Source organism: Aethalodelphis obliquidens, unplaced genomic scaffold (assembly GCF_003676395.1).
Source record: "Aethalodelphis obliquidens isolate GAN/ISIS:26980383/991018 unplaced genomic scaffold, ASM367639v1 scaffold23, whole genome shotgun sequence".
NCBI classification, from domain to species: Eukaryota; Metazoa; Chordata; class Mammalia; order Artiodactyla; family Delphinidae; genus Aethalodelphis; species Aethalodelphis obliquidens.
In genome coordinates, this window is record NW_020837967.1 from 21,939,773 (window position 1) to 21,964,992 (window position 25,220).

The window sequence follows — 25,220 nt, forward strand, 5'->3', positions numbered from 1 at the left end:
ATACCATTGAACTTAAAAATTACTCCCTTAAGTAGGCTCTGCAACTTGATATTATGGAGAGATGTAACACTGTTTTACACCTGTTCTATTCAACCACAAGAACAAAACTAGCAAAACTAGCGGGCAAGCTGCTATTTTCTTGAGGTGATACTGAAGTCAACTGATGAGTTTTTTGTTATTCTGTTATTCGTTTTAAGAAACAGGTGTCATACCACAACGCATTTCAAGTTGAATACATTTTTTTAAAGTTTCATTAGTTCAAGCTTTGTTTAAAAGCTTAACAGTTTGGTATGGGGGGGCGGTGGAGGGAGATTTTGTCTTCGTGAAATATTTGTCAACTTTAAGAATAGGATAAAATAGGATGGGTTAGAATCCTCCAACACAAAGGACAATTCTAACTCTGAGCTTTGAACATAACTATTTTCATGATTCTATTTTCTTAAAGGTTACTTGCACTCAGCAAATTTGTTAAGTGCAATAACAGATGTCTCCAGCATGATTTCAGTAAGAACTTACTTTTTTTTAACAGAATTTTCCTGTGTTACTAATGTGTTTATTATTAAACAAAGTAAAGATAATTTCTCTGCTCCCAATCTAGCCATCCAATTCCTAATTGTCCCTCATGCTAGAAGGAAAAGAAAGAAATATGCTTTCAAGGTCTGACTGACTTTGGAATGACGAGTTAGGGAATTTTACATCCAGCCCACCTGCTCAACTCTAGCTGAGACCAATAGACAAGTCTGACAGTCTGCATGTGATTCGGTGGAAGCAATATAAAAATCAGTCGCTGTTTCCACACCATTATCACTCATCCTGTTTACCTGCCTTATTCGGAATTTCTTCAGCAAAGACAAATTAAGATAGTTTTAGAATCCATGACCTCAGACTTAGAAGGTGAATATTCTCCTCTCTCCTTTTCCCAGAGTAAATCTTCTATTAACCTGAAACCCTGTCTTTCATTGGCTGGCAAAGCTCCCATTTCCTCCCTAATTCAGAATGCATTCCACAAAGATTCTTCATGTGCCCTTTACATATTAGCCATTCTACAAAATGGTAGGAATACAAAGTGAAATACGTTGCAGATTTTCCCCTCCAAAGTCAGGTCTAGGGAAGATCATTCATGTGGGTTCAAAATCCAGCTCCATCACTTTCTGACCATGTGGCCCTGTTTCTTCATCAGCAGAAAGATAATAATAACAGCACTGAAAGTATACAAAATGTTTAGCACATCCGGTCTTTGGCATTTGATAAGTGTCCACTAAATGTAAACTGTGGTTATCATGTAAATAAGTATAACCCTCCTTCTTCTTCTACACTTGAACTTGGGTTTCTTAAAGTAAGAAATGATAGAAGAATCCACAGTTGACTTAAAAACCATGGGCACCAGGAATATCAGGGGTGTCTAATCTCCCCTTTTATGGAAGAGGATTCCAGAACAGAGACATGCATTGAGGACTTTGAGTGAGGAAGGGGACATCTGACCTGCAGCTGGGGATGTGAGGCAAAAGCAAACTGATGTCTGAGAACCAGGCAAGGTCGTGCCAGGAAGCAGGGAAGAGCTCCCCACGGATGGGTGGGAAGCAAGATTCGATCTAAATCCTAGAGTCTCCAAGCACAGGCAAGCCAAAGGGAACAAACTCCTCCTCGAGGTGGAGCTGAGAAAACAGAGAAAGGGAGGGTTTGCTCTAGGAGCTGCTCCATGGGAGGGGACCGAGTGTGAGAGTACACCTAAGAAAGCCGTAATACACGGGTTTTTTTGCATTCATTAAAATAAAATTATTAATTCAGAACACTAATAATATCCATGACACTTACACATCTTAAGTTTGTCAAGAGGTCTGTTGCACTCTTGGTTTCCAGTCTTTGGCATCTACAACAAGGTGCATGCCAATGTGTTTTGCTTTGTTGCAGATGTTACACATGGTACGTGGAGTTGGGGTTTTTTCTGCTTCTCCATCTGCATGGGCAGTGTGTTACTAATCAATAATGCATGGCCTGCTGACCTGTGCTCCCAACCCTGCCCCCTGGTGTCACCTTCCTCCCTCCTCTTCCTCCCAGCTTCTTAGCTCTTCTTACAGAACTATCAGCTCCCTTCTCTTCCTCCTTCCCTCCTTACAGAAAAGAATCAGAATTATCTTCTCCTTTCTTCTTCCTTTAACTTTTCTAAGACATCTTTGTACACCCCTTGCTTCTTCTGTACCATTCACTTCACCTCCTTTTTCTATTTGAATCCTCAGCCCCCACCATTTCTAATAATCCTCAACACAATGCACAAACGAAATTCATGAGTGACTCAGTTCACAAAGGAAAATTTTGTGGTCATCAAAAGTATATACGAAAGTAAATTCCAGTACACTAGAAGTTCACATGAGGGGAATTGCTGGGTAAGAAGGCGTCACTGTAATCAGAACGTTGATAAGGACCAAAACAAAAACACAACAACAAAAGCAATAGAGAACAGAATTACCTCTGCCTGGGAAGGGCAATGCAGGCTTCCCAAGAGCCAGCTGAGTCTTACAGAATGTATAGGAGTTCTCCAGGCAAAGTAGGGGGATTGGGAGTCTCAGACAGAGAAAATGGTACATCCAAAGCTTTCCAATTACAAGAGAGCTAAACGTGGCTGCAACAGTGTGTGTTTGTGGGAGATGAAATTTTTTAAAGGGAAAGGAAGTCAGGTCCAGAAGGACCAGGAAATGTTATTTTAATGAGTTTAGATCTTATTTTATTTTTAAATAATGGAGAATTATGAGGGTATTTTACATAGGAGGTCATGTTTGCATTCTACAAGCATCCCTGCAGAGCCAAGTCTCAGACCCAGAGGTAGTGAGGAAGTTGTGGTACAGCTAAGGTGTGACCTGGGGAGGCCTTGTTTGAAGGCAGTGGCAGAGAGAGCAGGAGACAGTGAGAGAGGTATTTAGGAAACAGGATCTACAGAAAAATAGATTAGGGCAGTTAAGAGAGAGGAGGGAAGTGATGCACAGGTTCCCTGCTTGAGAAATTGGAAGGATAGAGGTGTCAATAATTGAATAAGACAGAATAATTAAGGGAAGGAGGTTCTGGAGAAAAGGTAAAGAGTTCAGATTTGGGTGCACAGAGATCTGAGGAATATTCACTTCCTCCCCACCCCACCCCGCCCCTGTCCTGCCCCGCTGCCTCAAGGCCCCACTCTGCAAATGGTTTAGATATCAGTGGTGGGTGTAGGGAAGATCCAGAGATGGCCTAGACCACAGCCTTGCTACTCAAAGTGTGGTCCATGGACCCAGCACAGACTTTACCCGGGAGCTTGTCAGACATGCAAAAATCTCAGGTTCAACCTCAGACCTACAGAATCCACATCTACATTTTACAAAGACCCTCTCTTTCTGACCCAGGGGGTGAAGGCACCTTCACTCCAGAAAAGAGTCACATGGTCTCCACAAGTGCATCTGTATTTCTATTTTTTCTTAGATTGGTCTTCTAATTTTCCATAACTTCCTTTTCTATTTCCTATTTCTTTATCTTCTTTTGTTCTACTAAGAAATCTTTGTTATTTATCTTTTAAAATGTATATTGATTTTTTTAATTTTTGGCATATTTTTAATTTCAAAAACTCATTCTTATTTTGTATTGTAACATCTCCTCCTATTACTCTAAAAATATTATAGCTGCTTTTTGAAGTTTACTGCATGGTCTCTGATTTCTCTAAGTTCTTCTTCTGTTTGCTTGTTTAGATCTTTCTATTTCATATCAGAGGCTCTCCTCAAATACCTATTTATCCTTATGTGTTCATTTAAATTTAAGAATAAAACACTAAAGAGTGGATGATAAGCTCTGTGTGATGGACGGTGTTCGTAACTAGCAAACTTTATCATGGGTGGTTGAATGGCAAGCTGACAGTTCCATTGGGCGAACACCAACTGTCAATTTTTGAAGATATTTTTTCCCCTGGGGACATATAATTTCTTCAGAAAAAAAAATACACCAGTTTTCTACCTGGATAAGGAAAGTTTGCTGGAAATTTTAATGCTAAGTGTGTAGACTTTATTTAGCCCCTTGTCTTCCATCTTTTTTTCCAAATTCTTGGAGAGTACCTCAATTCTGTATTAATATAATCCCTGTAACTTATTTCATATACCAAGGTTTACTTTTCATTCCTACTAGTTTCATCTAAATCCCATGGTTTTACAGTCTTAATAAGCATTTACTGCAGACATATGACATCCTCAACAATGAGGGAAATTCAAAGAAGTAAACGTCATGACTTTCTCTGGCTTGCAATAAAGGCATATGTACAAATCTAGAGCACTGTGATAAGGCAACATTATAAAGATGGGTAAGACACACGAGACAAAGTGCATACTAAAATGCTTTTAGGAAAACAGCACGAACCAAACTGAAAAAGAGGTCCTGAACCCAGTCTGGGCATACTGTAGTGGTTCTGCAAATCCAGGAGGGTCATTTTGGAGAGAGGTGGTTGGGTAAAGGTGGCAGCATTGATGAAGGGCCTTAAGTGGCCGGTTGAAGAATTTTGATTTAATTTTTTTACTTAATGGGGAGCTGCTCTTGTATTTTGAGTTAAATAATCCTTACGTGAAATTTCCAGAAGGCCAGCTGAACTTATTTGGAGGGCTGGATCAGTGGAGGAGTCATGAGAACAGGGAGAGAGGGTTGACATGAAGAGGTGCCTTGGAGGAAGAATGGCAAGGTTCTCATACCCTATATTCTAGCTCCCATCTCATTTTATAGCTTCAATGTGGCTTTGGTGCTTTCTTTGGTCCCTTTTCATTTTTACATCAGTTTAAAACAGAATATTGTGGAATTAATCTGTGTTTTAGTCATTAATGGAAACATCTGTGAATATAATGATCTCTCTCAACCTTTATGACACTTAACTCATTCTCTTTTTCAGGGAACTCACATTGCTTGAAAGGTACATTTACATACGCCAATTTTTGTGATTTTCTACAAAATGTCTGAACAATACAATATTGTTCCAATTGTCTATTCATTTCCCATGAAGGATCACATAAAATAATTATGGAAATTGATGTAAGTTTAAAACTATTCATTTGCTCATTTCATGGAAAATGCATTACCTCCTAGTAAATTACCAAATCCACTCCTGCGATAAACTGACCTTTTTGAATGCAGTGTGGTCTTGACTCAGGGAACACAATCCAGACGTTTGTTCTCCATGCTCATTACTACAATGATTGCAATTATCCTTGAGCAGAATGAAAAAGCATTATGGGTTAATCATTACCATCTGAATAATTCAGGTTTGGCAGAGATTTTCCTGAGGAGGTAGATCTTGTTATTCATTATTGAGAGTTTGGAGGACTTTTTTGCTTTTCTTTTTCAGAATTTTTTTTAAGTGCAATAATCCTTACATAAACAAAGAGGATATAATCAGAAAATTCATATCCAGAGGGAGGAATGTAATAGAGGAACAAAGCTTCACATAAGGAACAGAGGTTGCTAATGGCATATATACAAACACACACACAGCGTCTGTGTACTGGGGAGTCTTGTGTCATTGTGAGACAGAGACTGGTTAAGGACAGACAGAGCACACAGCAGAGGGCATACATTGCTAGAATTCATGGCTCCAAAAGCCAGGGGGGACACAATACAGCTTTCCCTACCTCCCACAGCTCAAGACCCCAGGACTGCAGCACCTCTGCTGGATGAATTCAAGCTTGATTTCCATGAAGGTGTGAAGCCATAAAGCGGAGGTTATCTTTGATGTGCACCACGGGTAAACCCACCTGACATCCCTTTCCAAGGTAACCTAAAAAGAACAAAATAAGTTTTCTACTCTGTGACTCCTAAAATTCCCTGAACAAGGCAATGAAGTGAAAGATTTAGACACCTTTCATACTATAATCAAAGAAAATGCCAGGTTGTATTAACACAATCATGTAAGTGATTGTAGCCATGTAGGGGCAAATAGTTGCTACTCTAACCTTTTGAAAAGGGGGAAATGCATTTTTGTAACAGTATTTTGTATTTGATGAGAGGAAGAGAGCAACTGAAAATTCATCACTGCGGGGGATGCGAGGGAGGGAAGGAAGACGAGTTTAGGGATACCCTGAGAAAACCATAATTCAAAAAGGGACATGCACCCCAATGTTCACTGCAGCTCTATTCACAATAGCCAGGACACGGAACCAACCCAAGTGTCCATCAACAGACGAATGGCTAAAGAAGATGTGGCACATATATACAATGGAATATTACTCAGCCATAAAAAGAAACAAAACTGAGTTGTTTGCAGTGAGGTGGATGGACCTAAAGACTGTCATACAGAGTGAAGTAAGTCAGAAAAACAAATACTGTATGCTAACACATATATATGGAATCTAAAAAAAAAAAAAAAAAGGTACTGATGAAGCTAGTTGCAGGCCAGGAATAGAGACGCAGACATAGAGAATGGACTTGAGGATACTGGGAGGGGGAAGGGTAAGCTGGGACGAAGTGAGAGGGTGGCATGGACATATATACACTACCAAATGTAAAATAGATAGCTAGTGGGAAGCAGCCGCATAGCACAGGGAGATCAGCTCGGTGCTTTGTGACCACCTAGAGGGGTGGGATAGGGAGGGTGGGAGGGAGGCTCGAGAGGGAGGGGATACGGGGATATATGTATGCATATGGCTGATTCACTTTGGTATACAACAGAAACTAACACGGTATTGTAAAGCAATTATACTCCAATAAAGATCTATTAAAAAAATAAAGAGAATGGTAAAATGAGGGGAAACAAAAGAGTCTAGGGATACTTGGCAGCTACAGAACTGCCTCTTGTGGTGAACTTCTAATTGGAGAGATACAAACAGAAGCAGCTCACAGAGGCATCTTTATCTGGTGGTGGGAGGCTTTGCTCCACTGATGTGATCGATGACAGGAGGAGTGTTTTAACAAGGCTGATGCCTTACAAAGGGCCATCATTCCCAGGGGATGCATTAATTGGAGTGCCACGCAGACCTGTGGGAACATGTAAGGTGTTGTCATCAAGGGCGGGAAGAAGGCTGGGATGACTGCACTTCTCACTCACTCAGTGCCATTATTCTAAGATCTGTAAAAACCAAAGCCTTTGTCCCTTTGTATTTTTCTTCTTTAAAATAGCGGCTTGGGCTGTATTTATTACAGAAGTACTACTAAATCAGGCTTTGCCAACAATTGCTAAACTGTGTTAGAGAAGGCATAAACAATCCCCTAGGAGTTACACACAATTGTGGTATTAAATACTTTTCTTATAACATCTAATGTGCTATTCTTGTTTAGGTTGACAGATAGAATTATTCCAGCAAGTCCCCAAGTCATGAAAGACATAATGATTCTGCTACAATTCTCAGCATATTCATATTCAAGTCAGATTAATTGGACAATTATTTGTTAGGTACCCCCTGATTGTCAGCATCTGAGAGAGGTACCGAGGAGACAGAACTGGGTAAGATACAGCCTTTGTCCTGGAGGAAAGAAGTCTGGGGAGGAGATGGTATTATATGCCATCAGGCTGCAAATGAAGTAGTGACTTGAAAGCTAGATTACCCATGGTAGAGGTGGAATAGAGTATTGGTTTTGATAGAAAGAATACTTTTAATTATAAAAGTAATATAACTATATTACATTGAATGGAATATTCAAAGACTGGCTTCTTTCACTTAGCATAATGTTTTCAAGGTTCATCTGTGTTGTAGCATGTATCAGTACTGCATCCTTTTTTATGACTGAATCTATTGTACGGATACACACATTTTGTTTATTCATTCATCAACTGATGAACACAATAGCCATTTCCCTTTTTGGCTATTATGAATAATGTTGGTATGAACACTCATGTACAAGTTTGTGTGTGGATATGTTTTCAGTTCTCTTTGGAATATGCCTACGAGCATTCTCGTTGGGTCACATAGTAACACAATGTTTTGAGGAACTACCAAACTGTTTGTCAAAGGAGCTGCTCGTTGCATATTTTATTGATTGGTTTCACAATCTTGTATTTCAGCATTGTCTTATTGTAACACATTTAATCTGCTTCCAGTTTCACTATGTTTAATATCTTCATTCCTATAAACTGCCGTCCTTTTGAATTACATTATTAAGGCAGATTCCCATGGTGGGTCTTGTTTTTACCATCTTTTACTTTCAACCTACTTAAATCATTTCATTTGAAGCAGGTTTCTTATCAAAGTATACAATTACATGATGTTTTTTAATCCACTCTACCAATCTCTGTATTTTAAATACTGTATTTTGACCAACTATATTTAAGACATTTATCGATCTGGGAGAGCTTTTGTGCCATTTAATCATTTTTGTTTGTTTCCTCTGCTTCACATTCCTCTCTCTTTTCTTGCCTTCCTGTGGGTTACTTAAATATTTCTTAGGATTCCATCTTGATTTATTTGTAGTGGTTTTGAGTGCATTTCTTTGCACAGTTTTTGCAGTGGCTGCTGCTCTGGGCATAACGATATACTGTACGTACATGACATCACAGTTGATTGCTATCAGCAATTCACCACTTTAAGTGAAATGAAATCTCAGTTCCATTTAGGTTCCTTGAATTTCTCCACTTTTAAATATTGTCTTGAGCATTAGATGGTATTATCATTTTTGTTTCAATCATCAAATGTGATTTATAAAATTCATGAGGAGAAGCAGAGTCTATTGTAAGTATCCATACTTCTGCTCTTTCCGTTACTCTTTCTTCCTTCCTGATGCTCCAAGATGTCTTTTTCTTATCATTTCATTTCTGTTTGCAGAACGTCCAATAGCCATTGTTTATGGGTAGGTTTCCTAGCAACCTACCCATAGTTTTGCTTCATTTGAGAATATCATTATCTTCCTTCAATACCATCCTTCATTCCTGTGGGACGGTCTGGACACAGAACTTTCAGTTAACAGTTTCCTTCTTTCAGCACAGTTGGCCACCTCTTTCTAGCCCCCATGGTTTCTGATGAGAAATCTGCTGTTATTCAAACTGTGTTCTGCTATAGTAATGTGTCCCTTCTCTCTGGTTGCTTTCATTTTTTCTTTGTTTTTAGTTTTCACATGTTTAATTATAAAGTGTCTTTGCATGGATTTCTTTCAGCCTATCCTGTTTGGGGTACACTCAGCTTCCTGAACCTGCATATTTATTCTTTGCTAAATTTGAGATGTTTTCATCCATTATTTCTTTGCACATTCATCCAGCTCTATTCTTTTTTCTCCTCTACTTCTTGGACTCCAAATATATGAATGTTGGCTCTTTATTACTGTCTCAGAAGTCACTGAGTCTCATTTTTCCCCAGTCTTCTCTTTGTTATTCAGATTTACTAATTCTATTGCTTATTTTCAAGTTCACTGATTCTATCATCTGTCATTTTCATTCTATTATAGAACCCATCCAATGAGTTTTCCATTTTGGCTATTGTATTTTTGTTATATAATTGCCTTTATTTCTTTTTAAAAAAAAACTGGGACAAAAATGCACATCATAGTGGCTTTTTTATCAACGTTAAAAAAAAATCTTTGTTAACTATTTCCTTGGGGAGCCTTTCTATTTTTTGCTTCAAAAGAATTTGTAACTACTTGTTAAGGCATTTTTATGATGGCTGCTTTAAAATCTTTGTCAGATAAATCCAACACCTGGTTCATCCTGGAGATGCCATCAGTTGGCTGTCTTTTCTTATTTGTTGTGATTTGCTTGGTTCTTGGTATGACAGGTGATTTTAGATTATATCCTGGATATTTCGTCTATTATGTTAGAAGAGTCTGGGTTCTATTTTAATCTTTTATTTTAGCAGGCAGTCACTATGTTTATGTTTAGCATGCAGGCCCTGGCCTACCTTTTGGTCTATGATTCCAGTGGCAGTTTAAATTTCAGAGCCTTTGCAGTGTTAACTTAGTCTATCTGGTGCTGCTGGAGCTCAAAGTGGTCCTTGATGGTGTTACTTTAGGGGAAAGAAGTTTTCCCCAAGATGAGTCACCTGGTACCTCTAGGTTGGGGGAAGACAGCCCCCTGCCCATGGTGATGAAAACTTCTAGGTCAGACACTCCTGTAGCAGAATGCCCCTTGTCAGGGCTCCATGGTTGCTCAGTGTCTCTCAACAAGTGAGAGGAGCCTGGACCTGCCAGGGGAGTAATGCTTCCCCTGGACACTTGCCAGTGGGGATCCCTATACAATGCCCTTGAGGGTTGTATCAGACCCACCTGGTGTTGTCAGCAGGACCCCTGTTCCATCCTGGGCTCCCTTATGTTGCTAGCTTGGTGGTCAGGAAACACCAAGCCTGGGCTACCTTCTTCTGTTGGGTGGAAGGTGATAAGACATCCTGTAACTATGTTCCCCCTCCAGTTGTGGGAGTACTTAGCTGGTTTGTTTTCTTCCTTACACCTTTCAGAGTTTTCTTTCTGATGTCTCTTGCATTATTTTATAATCATACTTATCCAGAATTGATAATTGTACTTGTCAGGAAGGAGCAGGAAAAATGAGTCTTCCCTCTTGTCTGGACAAGTCAGAATACAGTATTTTAAAAAATTTATATCTTCACAGCTTCCCCCAAAGCCAAAACCCCAAGTTCTATCCTAGAATTATTTTTTAAATCATATATTCCAAACTTGAGTAAATTTGGCTATTCCTCTGTTAATAGAGGAAGTGGCGATAACACCAATTAAAGTGACTTAAAGACACTTTAAATTCCACAGTATGACAGCCTTTGGAATTTTCTATATCGATCCAGTATGGTGACTATATTCACTCATTTAACAAATATTTATTGAGTGCTTACTTTGCACCAGGTACTGTTGCAGTCACTGGGAAGGTAGCAGTAAAAAAAAAAAAAAAAAAAAAATTAAATCCCTGCCCTCCTGGAAGTTTACATTCTCTAAACCATGGAATATTTTTCATTTTAAACCAATTCAAAGTATAGTAACTATCAAGCTTATTGTCTATTCATCGATAGGATGAGTTCTCAAATAGCAAACTCAACCTGTATCTACTATACAAGGAGTATCACATTCCAGTAGGTATTTTCCATCTTTTTTTGTGTGTAAAATTTAACTGTACTTGTGTAAGGAACTAGCTAAGTTCCTAAGTAGCTAAGTAAGCAAAATAACAACTATCTGAGTCAAAATTATATTTTCTGGGTGTTGTGGGCAAAAAAGTAGTTACAGAAAAGGGTGAGATCTCTGAGAAAAATGGCTTGGACACTGAAGGGTAGAGAAATCTGAGGACTGCATCTTCAGGAACGGATGAAGTTCAGCTCCAAACCACTCTCTGTTCTCTCTTTAGACTCTAGGTGATCTCATCTGATGATAGAGCCAGCTTGGCTAAAGAAACATGTTCCATATTTACACTCATAATTTAAATCTGCCCTGATATGAATAAAGATACAAACAAAATAAAATACAGAGCAAATACTTGAAGTAAACAGTGAAACCATAGTATGTATAAGAAGATAAATGAGAACACCCTAGGGCTATAAAGAAGAGTTCTATCAGAAAAGTAACTTCCTATCTCCTAGTTTTTGTGAAAATTTCTATCTAAATTCAGATTTGTAGAAAAAACAAGATTTTGGAAGCTTTAGGAATCAAGTATGGTATACTTGAGGGAGAGTTATAAGTGGTGGATGTAATTGAAAATAACACTCAGAACCTACGGTAAATATATGACAAATTTATTTGAGAACTTGGGGAATAAGAAGCCAAAAAAGTTCTTTGCACATGCTCGTATTTGTTGAACAAATAAATTTTAAAAGGAATAAACTCAAAAATCAAGACAAAAATAGTAATGTAGTTTGGGTCGTGGTTGTGTAAGATTTTGAAGAGCATGAGTATTTTAGTGTAAAATGTTCTTAGAAGTCAAGGAGAGAGGTCAGGAAAATGGATTTTTAAAAAAAAACAACGAAGTTTAAAATTTTAGCAGCAAAGTGAACGAATGACAGGAGAGGAAAAATGGTAAAGAAAGACTGACCAGTATGATCTGAAGTTGAAGAACATATGTGGGATTCTTACTGCTCTTTAATAAAATATGCAAAGGAACTTTGCCAAGTGAGGTATTATAGGCATAACTAGACATCCTGGTGAGTATGATGAATGGAGAAAGAATAGGTTGGATTGGAGGTGGGTCAAAAAAGATGCATGTTAAGAAGGTGATATGACAGCTGTATGTAGCACATTTTGACAGTAGAACCTGAGAAGAAGAGAATTCCAGTACAGGGAAGTTCCAAGGCTGTCTTGAAAAATTATATAACCAGGTCAATCACAGTCTATAAGAAACTGCTGAAACCTACAACACTCACTCAATTTCAAAGCCCAACGCTATTAGCACGTCAGTTTACAACTGGTGGCCTCAAACAGGCATAGTTCCAAGCCGAAAACCAAATTATGAAAAGTTAACCTTTTCAACAACATAACCAACTCAGAAAAACATCCTTTAACTACTTTACCTATATGGGCTTATTGTGTTATCTTGGCTTATTTGGGAAGTTGTTGATTCTAACTTTTGATTTTAAATTATAAAGTTATCAAAACAAAACGAGCAGGGCTTCCCTGGTGGCGCAGTGGTTGAGAGTCCGCCTGCCGATGCAGGGGACGCGGGTTCGTGCCCCGGTCCGGGAAGATCCCACATGCCGCGGAGCGGCTGGGCCCGTGAGCCATGGCCGCTGAGCCTGCGCGTCCGGAGCCTGTGCTCCGCAACCGGAGAGGCCACAACAGTGAGAGCCCCGCGTACCTCAAAAAAAAAAAAAAAAACAACAACGAGCAACCAGAGCCATTCTAGTTTGGGTGCAGACACGGCAGCTGGCCCACAGAACGCATCCTTCAGCACGTGCTTGAGGCTGGCTCATATGGCGGATGCTTCTTTACTGTGTACTGCTAGAGCTAGAATCAAACCAGTTTCATTTGTGCTTAGCTTCACTCATCTATCCTCAAAAGCCTCCTACAAGTTAATAACTTCTGACACAAATTAGGTTGAGGTTAGAACAAAAGACAAACTGTGATTTTTGTTAAAGAATCTTGCCCAATACCTCAAAAAAATAATTTTAGTGCTAGGTGGCCCGTCAACTTTCACAATCTCAACTACTGGTTTTGTCTCCTTAAAAGGCTCTGTCTTGTGAGGGGGAGCAAGTTGGCTGATAGTCAGTGGTATTTTCTCACTTTTCAAGGCACAGGGCAGTGCCTACTGTGCAGGTCTGATTTACTAGCCAGAACACAATGTTCAGGGGACTCTGAACTTGCAGAGGGTCAGCTGATCCCTCAGTAACAGGGTGACTCACCGCCCTCATCATTTGGCTCTACTGCCTGCCACTAAGGATTAAGATGATCAAGCACTGGCTCTTTCTCCTATGACTACATAACTCCTCTTCAAAATCATTTTCCAATATGATTCATTCGGTTTAAATTGATTTGTCTCATGCATTATATTTAGGTATGGAAAACTTACTAAAAATATGAAGCAGGGTAACAGATAATTTATGATTATTTGGCAAACCATTTCGAAGAGCACAAGTGGGGGCTTCCCTGGTGGCACAGGGGTTAAGAATCCGCCTGCCAATGCAGGTTGCACGGGTTCGAGCCCTGGTCCGGGAGGATCCCACATGCTGTGGAGCAACAAGCCTGTGCGCCACAACTACTGAGCCTGTGCTCTAGAGCCCGCGAGCCACAACTACTGAGCCCACGTGCCACAACTACTGAAGCCCACACGCCTAGAGCCCATGCTCCGCAACAAAAGAAGCCACAGCAGTGAGAAGCCCACGCACCGCAACGAAGAGTAGCCCCTGCTCGATGCAACTAGACAAAGCCCATGCGCAAAATAAATAAATAAATTTTTTTTAAAAATTAAAAAAAGAAATAAAAGAGCACAAGCGACGCAAAGGGGAGAACAAAAAATCAGTTTCCTGTTAGAAATGGCAAAGATTTAATTATTGTTTTTTTAAAAGGAGAGCCTATATTTTCCAAAATGTTGAATAAGCTTACAGTAAGTCCAAATATCAGAATTTCCAAGATGTGTATATATGCTAATTAAGGGATACTCTGGTAAATATATCTTCATTAATGTATGAATTTTGTGCTTGCTATTATACATAATTAATTAAGGGCAAGAATCACGATCTGCCCATGGATGTACTTCAATAATTTAAAATTTTTCACAAAGCTGTATTTTATCTCCTAGTTTGTATGCACATGTCGCCACAGAGCCTTCATATGTTTCTGCCTGGTGCACTGTAACTCAACACATTTTGTTGTATCATTGCACAGTGGGGCACAGGACACTATAATTATAGCATAATCATAGTAAAACTCTGAACCTTCTTATTGGTAAGAATCTTTTCATCAGTGAGGAAAACAGAGAAAAGTGTGCCAAAGTGATTTCAGATAGCTGTATACTATCATTTACGAGACTTGTACTAAGGTTTATCTTTAAACACATACACAAAATGTAGACAGTGACAGTTATACATATATGCATTGGTCTACAGCTTCCCTATTCCCATATTTATCTATGAGTTCTTCTGAAAAAATGGTGGTGGGGAATGTTTTTTTTTTTAATTGTGATAAAACGCACATAACATAAAATTTGCCATTTAAACAATTTTCAAGCATGCAATTCAGTGCCATTAAGTACGTTCACACTGTTGTGCAACCATCACCTCCAGAAGTTTTGCACCTCCCCCAGAGACTCTACACCCATTAAACATGAACGCCCATTTCCCTGGTCTCCTGAGCCCTGGTAACCACTAGTCTACTTTCTATCTCTATGAATTTGACTCTTGTACATACCTCATATAAATGGAATTATACAGACTTTGTCCTTTTGTGTCTGGTTTATTTCACTGAATATAATGTCTTCAAGGTTCATCCATGTTGTAACATGTCAGAATTTCCTTCCTTTTTACAGCTGAATATCGTCAATAACGCTGCAATGAACATTGGTATACAAATATCTTAGTCCCTCTTTTCAATTCTTTTGGGTATATACCTAGAAGTGGAATTGCTTTATCATATGGTAATTCTGTGTTTAATTTTTTTAAAGGGATTATCATCTATCTTCTATAGAGGCTGCACTATTTTACATTCCCATCAGTAATGCACAGGGTTCCAATTTTTCCATATCAGGATGATTGTTTTTTAAGAATAAAAATATGAATTAAAATTTGTGACAAAATTTCTCATCTTATTTCTTTTCATTTCTCTTCTATTTGTCACTTGATCTTATCACCAAAATCAAAACCACAGGATTTATGATGCAAGATTTAGTCTGATTAGAGTCCTAATTCCAAGAAGTCTATGGAGAGGGAGAGTCAGAGAAAGTTAAAGTTATAAAAGTTAATTCACAGAATAGGTATGTGGAATGGGGTCAGAGGGCAGAGTTCCCTCCCTAAAATCTTAATGCTGTGCTACATTCCTTAGATCATGATGGCAAATTCAACTTACAACAAGAAGCTGAAAAGGAAGACAAAAGCAAGCTCTGAAGATAGCAAACTACAGGTAGGTACGTATAAATGAAAAAGGGACAGTGAGTTTTGTCTTTCAGAAGGAAGTAGAATTAAAGATAATTAAATAATGTGCACCTACACTTTCTATGGCATACCGATGGAGAGGTAATCAAGAATTAGCATTACTATTTCTGAGATTTTCTTCAGACTGTTGTATAAGGTAAATGATGATAATTTGGTCTAAAATATTATACACATTTGTTTAGATAAAATAAAGGAATGTTTAAAAAATTGAAATTGGGCTTCCCTGGTGGCGCAGTGGTTGAGAGTCTGCCTGCCAATGCAGGGGACACGGGTTCGAGCCCTGGTCTGGGAAGATCCCACGTGCTGCGGAGCAACTGGGCCCGTGAGCCACAATTACTGAGCCTGCGCGTCTGGAGCCTGTGCTCCGCAACAAGAGAGGCCACGATAGGGAGAGGCCTGCGCACCGCGATGAAGAGTGGCCCCCGCTTGCCACAACTAGAGAAAGCGCTTGCACAGAAACCAAGACCCAACACAGCCATAAATAAATAATTAAAAAAAAAAAAAAAAAAAAAATTGAAATTAAGTAAAACACTCAATATTTTAAACAGGGCAGAATTAGAATCATCATTTTAGAAACAGGAAGAATTATTTTAAAAAAGTAATAGATTCATAAAGCAACTTCTTTAATTAACATACACAATATACAGTTTCTCAAGTTCATATAGTACACCTGTTATGACACTTTACAAAATATTCATGTAGACATTAAAATTCTAATGTTCCCAAATTTGTCTATACCGTAATATTATAAAGGGAATATTTTACATATATATTTAACAATTTCATATAAAAAGATATTCTCCTAAAGAATAACAATAATTTTCACCTTATAAAACACAGTAATATAAACTTAAGGAAACAAAACGGCATTTTCCTGATAAATCCAAATTCTTATTAACGAGAGAATAAGATAATTTAGTTGAATTTTGTCAAAATTAATTCAAAAAAGAATTTCAGAGTTATTATCTGGATATAATGGAATACTGCCACCATCTTTCAGAGTTACTTAAAAATTATTCACATAGGATTTTGATTAGTTGAGCTACTACATGCACATTGAGACTATTTCCAAGTAGACGATAACGCTGTTTGACTGTTGTCTTCTCAGGAAATCCTAGAAAAGAAAGGTAACAATTTATAATACAATCACTTGCAATATTAACTTCCAGAGATAAAAGGATGTATTCTTTAGTAAAAGCAGCGTGGTTATTTACATAAATAAGTCCCTAAGGTATCCATGAAGTTCAAGTAACAAATGAGAATTTGGAGCCAAAAATATTATATAACATTTCATTGCTTACACAACGTGATATTATCATATCACTTATCATATTTGCTCAGTACACACATGTACACACATAACATCCACAGAACTAATAGAAATCTGAGCACTAGTACACTTTAGGAAAAGCAGTGGCTACCATTATTTCAGTTATTTAATAACAGCCTTCAGGAGACAGAATTCACATACTATAAAATGCAGTTTTTCTTTTAAAGGGAGACTTTTTATTTATTTATCCATTCATTCATTTATGACTATGCCACATGGCTTGTGGGATCTTAGTTCCCCAGCCAGGGATTGAACCTGGGCCCTCGGCAGTGAGAGCGAGGAGTCCTAACTGCTGGACCACTGGGGAATTCCCTAAAGTGCACCTTTTTAAAGGGTACAATTCAGTGGTTTTTAGTATAGTTGCAGAGTTTTGCATACATCCCTACTATTTAATGTCAGAACAGTTTCATCACCTCAGAAAGAAAGCTGGCCCACAGTTAACATCATACTCAATAATGAAAGCTAAAAATTTTCCTCTAAGATCAGGAACGAGACAAAGATACCCACTCTTGCCACTTTTATTCAACATGGTATAGAAGTCCTAGCCAGAACAATTAGGCAAGAAAAAGAAATAAAAGGAATCTAAATTGGAAAGGAAGAAGTAGAACTATCACCATCTGCAAATTACATGATATTATACATAGAAAACTCTAAAGACTTCATCAAAACATGGTTAGAATAAATGAATTAAGTTGCAGTATACAAAATAAATATATAGAAATCTGCTGATTTCTGTACATTAACAACAAACTATCAGAAAGAGAAAATAAGACAACAATCCCATTTACAGTCGCATCAAAAAGAATAAAATACTGAGGAATAAATTTAACCATTGATGAAAAAATTGAAGACACAAATAAAGGTACTCCATGCTCATGAACTAGAAGAATTAATATTGTTAAAATGTCTATATTATCCAAAGCAACCTACAGATTTAATGCAATCCCTATCAAAATTCCAATGGCATTTTTCACAGAAATAGAAACCACATCCTAAAATTCCTATGGCATCACAAAAGATCCCAAGTAGCCAAAGTAACCTTGAGGGAGAAGAACCAAGGTGGAGGCATCACGATGCTCCCTGACTTCAGACTACATTACAAAGCTAAAGTAATCAAAACAGTATGACATTAGCATAAAAAGACACAGAAATCAAAGGAACAGAATAGACAGCCCAGAAATAAACCCACACATATGTGGTTAATTAATTTATGACAGGGAGCTGAGAATATACAATGGGGAAAGGAAAGTCTCTTAAATAAATGGTGTTGGGAAAATTGGACAGATACATGCAAAAGAATGAAACTGTACCACTATTTTACACCATACACAAAAATTAACTCCAAATGAATTAAACACCTGAACATAAGACCTCAAACCATAAAACTCCTAGAAGAAAACGTAGGTGGTAAATTCCTTGACATCAGTCTTGTCCATGGTTTTTTGGATCTGACTGTAAAAGCAAAGGCAACAAAAGCAAAAATAAACAACTTAGACTACATCAAACTAAAAAACTTCTGTACAGCAAATGAGATAATGAGCAAAATGAAATGGCAATCTACTGAACAGGAGAAAATATTTCCAAATCATAAATCTGATAAGGGTTTAGTACCCAAATTATATAATGAAGTCATAAAATTCAACAGCAAAACAATAAATAATCAGATTAAAAAATGGGCAGAGTACTTGAATAAAAATTTTTCCAAAGAAGACATACAGAGGGCCAATAGGCACATGAAAAGATATTCAACATCACTAATCATCAGGGAAATGCAAATAAAAACCACAATGCGATATTACTTCACATCTGTTATAATGGCTATTATCCAAAAGACAAGAAATAACAAGAGCTGGAAGGAACATGGAGAAAAGGGAACTCTTATGCACTGATGGTGAGAATTTAAATTGGTGCAGCCATTATGGAAAACAGTATGGAGGTTCCTCAAAAAATTAAAAATAGAACAATCATATAATCCACCAATTCCACCCTGGGTATTTATCCAATGAAAACAAAAATACTAAGTAGAAAAGATATGTGCACCCCCATGTTCATTGCAGCATCATTTACAACAGACAAGATATGGAAACAACCTAAGTGTCCATCGATGGGTAAATGAAAAAAGAAAATGCACACACACATACACACACCATGGAATACTACCCAGCCATAAAAAATAATGAAAAGGACCTTGAGGGCATTATACCAAGCGAAGTCAGAGAGACAAATACTGTATGATCTCACTTATATGTGGAATCTAAAAACCAAAGCAAGCAAACAAATTTAAAAAACCAAGGTCATAGATACAGAAAACAGATTGGTGGTTGCACGGGTGGGGGAAAAATGGGTGAAATGGGTCAAAAGGTACAAACTACCAGTTATAAAAATAAATAAGTCCTGGGGATATATAATGTAGAGCATGGTGACTATAGTTAGCAATACTGTGTTGCATATCTGAAAATTGCTAGGAGAGGTCTTAACAGTCCTCATCACAAGAAAAAAGAATTTTGTAACGATGTATGGTAATGGATATTAACTAGATTTATTATGGTGGGTGATCATTTTGCAATGTATACAAATGTTGAATCATTATGTTGTAATGTTGTACATCTGAAACTAATACAATGCTATATGTTAATTATATACTTCAATACAAATTTTTTTTAAAAAGAATGCTGGCACCCATTAGCAGTCACTCTCCATGTCCCCTCCCTGCCCCTCAACTACTGATCTACTTTCCGTTCTAGAGATTGCCTATTCTGAACACTTCATACAAATGGAACCATACAATATGTTGTCTTTTGTCTCCGGCTGCTTTCGCGTAGTGCTTTCAAGGTTCATGCGTGTTGATTCTGGAATGTTTTTTAAAAGCAAAGTATTCTATGTTTAATATCTTAGTCCTTATAATAACATTATGTATTAACAATATTATGTATGTTGTATAATACGACTATAAAATATAGTGTAACTCAAACATCAAGCACATCAGTAAAAATTATCTGATCCGAGGGAAAAAATGGCTCATAACATGCACCAATAGTTCATTCCTCTCTCTGTCTGAATAATATTCTATCTTATGGATATACCACATTTTATTTATTCATTCATTCATTAATAGACATCTGGGCTTTTTCCCTACTTCTTGATTATTATAAACATTGATGTTATGAACATGTACGTACGTATATATGTATGTGTTAAGCTTTTTTCAGTTCTCTTGGATATACACCTAGGGGTGAAATTGTGGGGCATACAGTAACTCTGTGTCTAACATTTGAGGAACTGCCAGCATGCTTTCTAAGGCAGCTGCACCATTTTATCTTCCCACCAACAGTGTACAAGGGACCTGATTTCTCCACAATTTGTTAACACTGTTATTGTCTGTCTTTTTGTGAAGTGGTGTCTTACTGTGGTTTTGATTTACCTTTCCCTAATATCTAATAATGTTTAACATCTTTTCATGTGCTTATTGGTCATTTATCTATTTTCTTTGGAGAAATGTCTATTGAAATCCTTTGCCCACTTTTAAACTGGATTATTTTTCTTTTTATTGTTGAGTCATAAGAGTTCTTTATATATTCTGGATACAAGTCCCTCACAGTTGCTTTTTTACATTCTGCTTCCACAAACTGACATTCTCATACTGAAGTTCAATTTGCTACATTCTTTTGCAAAACAAAAGGGCCCACAGATACTACATTTGCTGGAACAAAACCTTGCACATACCACAGTAAAAGACTGTCCATGCGTAAGAGTGGATGCCAGAATCTTAGTTACAATTCCAGAATTTCACATTCAGAATCCTTTGGCATAGCAATTAAATATAGGAAAAGCAAATCAGGTAATAAAGGAAATAATTAAAGAGCATTAGAAATAGCAAAATTTCAAAACCTGATAAAGTTGCTTCATCAACACTACACATTATACTTACTGCAATAAAATAACAGTGATTACCATAATAAAATGATATTTGCAATTGAGCATGATCGTAAAATTGCTATTATAAAGATAATATGTCTTAGGCAAGCACATTAGTCATCTCAAATTATTTACTTCAAAGTAGCCAGAGGTAGAAATACCTACAAACTTTTAGACTACCCCTAGGACGATGCCTTGAGATACCAAGATTATATCAGAGGGGAAGAGATGTCTGAAAACAAACAAGTCAGATTTGTAAAAATTATATATATATACAAACACATATATACACATGCATGTGTGTATTTTATACATAGATATTAAAATCTAAACTCACTTGTGGAAAGAATTACATAATTTTGTAAAGTTAAAAGGTGACTTTTTAAAAACTTAGGTACATTAAAAATAATAATCCTCAAAAGCAAAGAAACCTAGAATTAACAAGGTCAAGAGAGCAGCTTTTATTCAGTAAGTGTCGGTTAATGTCTGTCTCTTCCAAAGCCTGCTGTCTCATGAATGCGTGCCACTGGCCACAAAGAGAACCAGGGCAAAATGTGTGGGAGAGTCAATGCAAATCCGTCATGGCCGGTGGACAAGCAACTCAAAGAACGCCCATTTTGGACCCAGGGTCCGTGACGTCAGAGACACACGTGCAGGACAGTTCTGTCACAGGGCTGCTCAGTGGTGACAGCAGGGCACTGACTATACACATATGTCACATATTAAAATAAGGTAGGGCTTCCCTGGTGGTGCAGTGGTTGAGAGTCCGCCTGCTCATGCAGGGGACAGGGGTTCGTGCCCCGGTTCGGAAAGATCCCACATGCTGCGGAGCGGCTGGGCCCGTGAGCCTGCGCATCCGGAGCCTGTGCTCCGCAACGGGAGAGGCCACAATGGTGAGAGGCCGGCGTACCGAAAAAAAAATAAAATAAAATAAAATACGGTAAAGCAATGAAAAAGGCTTTCTCACATGTATTATACATATATTTTCAGAGAACTTCGAAAAATCCTATTTTACCCCTTAGATATTTTTAAATACTGAGAAAAAATATTTATGAAGTAAAGGCTATAACATCTATCATTTAAAATATAAAAGCACGAATTTTATACTATGTGTCAGATAGGTTGTAAGCATGTGACATACGTTAACTCACTTAACTGTTACAACAGCTCTATGAAGTCGGTGCTATAATTATCCCCATTTTACAGATGCATAAACTATGGCAGAGAGTGGCTTCAGTAGGGCTAGGATTCACACTCGGTCAGTCTGACTCTGGGGTCTGTGCTAAATTTCACTATTACCAAAGTGATTGCTACTGCTTGAAAAAATAAGCACTCAAATAAAACTTAGAAATGAGTTGCTGTTCGACAGTAAATCTCTTTTCTCTCTGTAGTAGTACAGAAAATACCTTTGATTGCTCATCCTAAAATATGAAAAAAAAAGTAACCACGACAGTAGACTGGGAATTAAATTCCTGAGTCCAATTCTCAGTTCTTTGTTTTACTGATGTTCTCACTCACTTTGTGACATAAACTAAGACACGGAAAGTCTATGTTTTCTTAAAACACACTCCCCGGGATGTTTCAGACTGAAAGAGATCACCAAGAAAAAGGCAGAGAGTACAAAATAAACCTGGTTGCTGTGACTATGCTTGGAGAATCAATTACCAAGAGGGTAGTCAAATTCTGTTGGCAGTTTGTTCCCAGTGTACAAAAAGATGCTTTCCAAACCTCAACCGTAAATCCATTATTTAGATTTTAAAACATGGTCTATTTAACCCATGATGTTCTTCAAGAATAGGACTGTATTAATATTACAACAACATTAGATTTAGTGAAGTTTGGCTTTTCTGCATTCAAGCTCCCAATCAGTTATCCAAAGCACATTTCCTCCTTGTGCAGCCCTGGAAGCATGTGAGGGAGGTCTGTGTCTCTCCCTTCCCATGAGCCAGGTACTAGGAACACACCCACCGCAGCCCAGGAAACCGATGGCATCCACACAGCAAGAGCAGCAGCGCCAAGGAAGCGGGACCAGGGAGGGGCGGGGTGCTCTAAGAAGCAAAGCGCTGTGTCCAGTCTCTTAATAGCAACAATCCCTGGCTTTCCTCATTACTTGTCTTTCTCCCTTGGCAGTGGTATCTTCATTTTTCTTCTTGAGAGTCCATCTTCAGATTCCCTAATTTCGTGTCAATTCTGGCATCTGTGCTCCTGAGTCACCCTTACTTTCCATTAGGAAAGTTCCTTTCTAGACCACCTCTCCACTTTTTCTTTTCTCCACTGAAACCTTGTAGGGAAGGAATCAATTATATCAATTATATAATTGATAAGAGTGTTATCTCCGAGGAGTAGAAGTACAAATACATACCTCCCCACCACACAAAAATAAATTCCTCAATTGCCTGTTAATTTCTTCATTAAAACAAAGACAATTCTAGGCATTCTTTCATAAGATCTAGTGTGAGGTTATTCGAGTAGTACTCCTAGAAGCAAAAAAATAAACTCGAGAAAGAGATGCTATTAACAACCATCTGTAGGGAGAAGTGAGGAATTGCTGATTTGGCCCTTCTGTTCCTGCAAAGCACCTGGAACCATTACTGGAGTGAAAGGAGAAGGGGAACTGAGTCTGAAGGGAATGGACTGGGGCAGGTTATGAAGAAAGCAGACACAGGAGGGAAGGAAGATGTCAAAGATGGCACAATCAGGAAAGGAAGCGCTCTCACATCCGCCTGGGCAAGGGTTTATTCATAAACTGTGCACGAGTCCCTAATGAATTTTGAGACCTTTAATCAGTGAAAGCTGGGGTCTGCATGTATCCCACATACCGAACTCTGGAGGAAATCCAAGGAGATTTGCTATTTCTTTAGGAGTGAAAAATCGAAGTTGAAGCATTAACAATCTTGTTATCTTTTCTTCTTGTGACAAATTGGTAAGGGATTTGTAGATATTCTCAATCTGTAGGAAAACATCCAAAATAACTAATAAAGTAGAGTGCAATTAGACTCGTTAAGATAATATCGTCTATTGTGAGACAGTTTAAAAATGATGGACGCATAGTCTTCTGTAACACATGGCAGCACAGGGTAAAAACATCTCTGTGCAATGAACTGTGTAACTGGCTCATCAAGGGCCAGGTAAACTCAGAAAACAAACAAAACCTTAATGCTGAATAGATCAGGATACTCTCAGTGTATCTGTCATTTTTGGTCCCTCAAAAATTAACTCATAAGAATAGAAATAATAAATGACAATATAACATAAAAGAAATGTAGTGAAAGATACAAAAAAGAAACTTGGTCAACCAATAAGTCGATTTTACAAAGCAAATAAGCAGCCATTAAAATGTTTACTGTTTATGACCAATTTTATCAAATTAAGATATTTTCTTAAAATGATAAAATATATTTAATAAATATGACTTCTCAAATCCAGACATTCATTTGTCTCTGATAGGGTTTTTAGCAAGGGTAAATTTTATTAACAGTAAGAGTTTAAATCAGCATAAAAGAAGATAATGTGATTTCACTTCAAAATTATTCAGAAGTATATAAAACTTTCAATGTATCAAGCTTGTATTCAACCATGATACCGTAAAGAATTAGCAATTGAAGTATTAATAAAAAGCCTTCCTAAAATATAGATTTTTTCCCTAACAGGCATGTTTATAGTATGTGCTCCAAAGGAAGGCTCCAATACTAAGATATTTATGCATAATTTTAGAGAACACTAAGTACTGTACTCTGCATTTCAAATTACTCTTTATGAAATAGAAAGAAAAACAAAAGGTAAGAAGAAAAAAAGAAAGTAAAAACATAAAACACTTTTTGTACATATACTCATATCTAGCAACAAGAAGAAGATTTATTCTATAGTAAATAATTATTATATACACATATTCATCCCAGTTGAACATGTAAACTTATTTTAACATTCTCAAATTTTAAGTATTAAAGATAATTTTATTTAAAATAATTTTCAAATACTTTAGTTCTGCAGCATGCATAGTACCTGCACATCCTCTGTAGTCTGCAACACAGATCCTGTCCCTTCTATGTAGCGTCCATAACTAAAAAATTAACACAAATATTTTGTAGCATCTAATATATTTGCTAATGCTAAATTTCTTAAATATTTCTTGAATGAATCAATCTTACACAGTTGTTAATACATCCTTCTGAAATATTCTAAATAATATCACATAAATATGCTTTGTAATTAAAAAACTTACCAGGTGAAAGACATAAGATCAGTCTGTTGAAAATTCTCAGACACTAAACTTGGCATAGTTTTTGTTGTATAAATACTAGTCTGCATATACATTATTGTCATTTTTTAAATGTTCATCACATTTAAATGCACAGAAAGTATGCATTTGTTATGACTTTATATCTAAACGCTATTCAATACTGACATCCCTGCCACATTAGACCAAATGTTATGTAGGTGAAAATAAATTGCTGCTCTTTTCTTATAATGCCTGAACCATCATTTCTTCTCAT

General features: G+C 37.4%; 2 protein-coding genes across 7 annotated transcripts in view; both read right to left on the reverse strand.

The window, feature by feature from the left end:
• CUBN (cubilin) overlaps positions 1-14,784 on the reverse strand; it is a 281,114-nt gene extending 266,330 nt beyond the window's left edge. The window contains exon 1 of the mRNA XM_027121967.1: positions 14,743-14,784. The gene's annotated coding sequence lies outside the window, so the exon portion shown is untranslated. The remainder of the gene's footprint in view (positions 1-14,742) is intronic.
• A 1,235-nt stretch (positions 14,785-16,019) lies between these two features.
• The window catches only part of TRDMT1 (tRNA aspartic acid methyltransferase 1), a 59,513-nt gene continuing 50,312 nt past the window's right edge, over positions 16,020-25,220 (reverse strand). For 4 of the 6 annotated variants that reach the window (XM_027121971.1, XM_027121974.1, XM_027121972.1 and 1 more), the window contains 3 exons: positions 24,730-24,787; positions 23,547-23,676; positions 16,020-16,596 (listed from right to left, as the gene is read on the reverse strand). In XM_027121971.1, coding sequence (XP_026977772.1) covers positions 16,496-16,596; positions 23,547-23,676; positions 24,730-24,787 — 289 coding nt within the window. In that variant the 3' untranslated portion in view covers positions 16,020-16,495. Of the gene's footprint in view, positions 16,597-21,641; positions 23,009-23,546; positions 23,677-24,729; positions 24,788-25,220 lie in introns of those variants that run through there. The other 2 variants (XM_027121969.1, XM_027121970.1) reach the window with 2 other exon arrangements.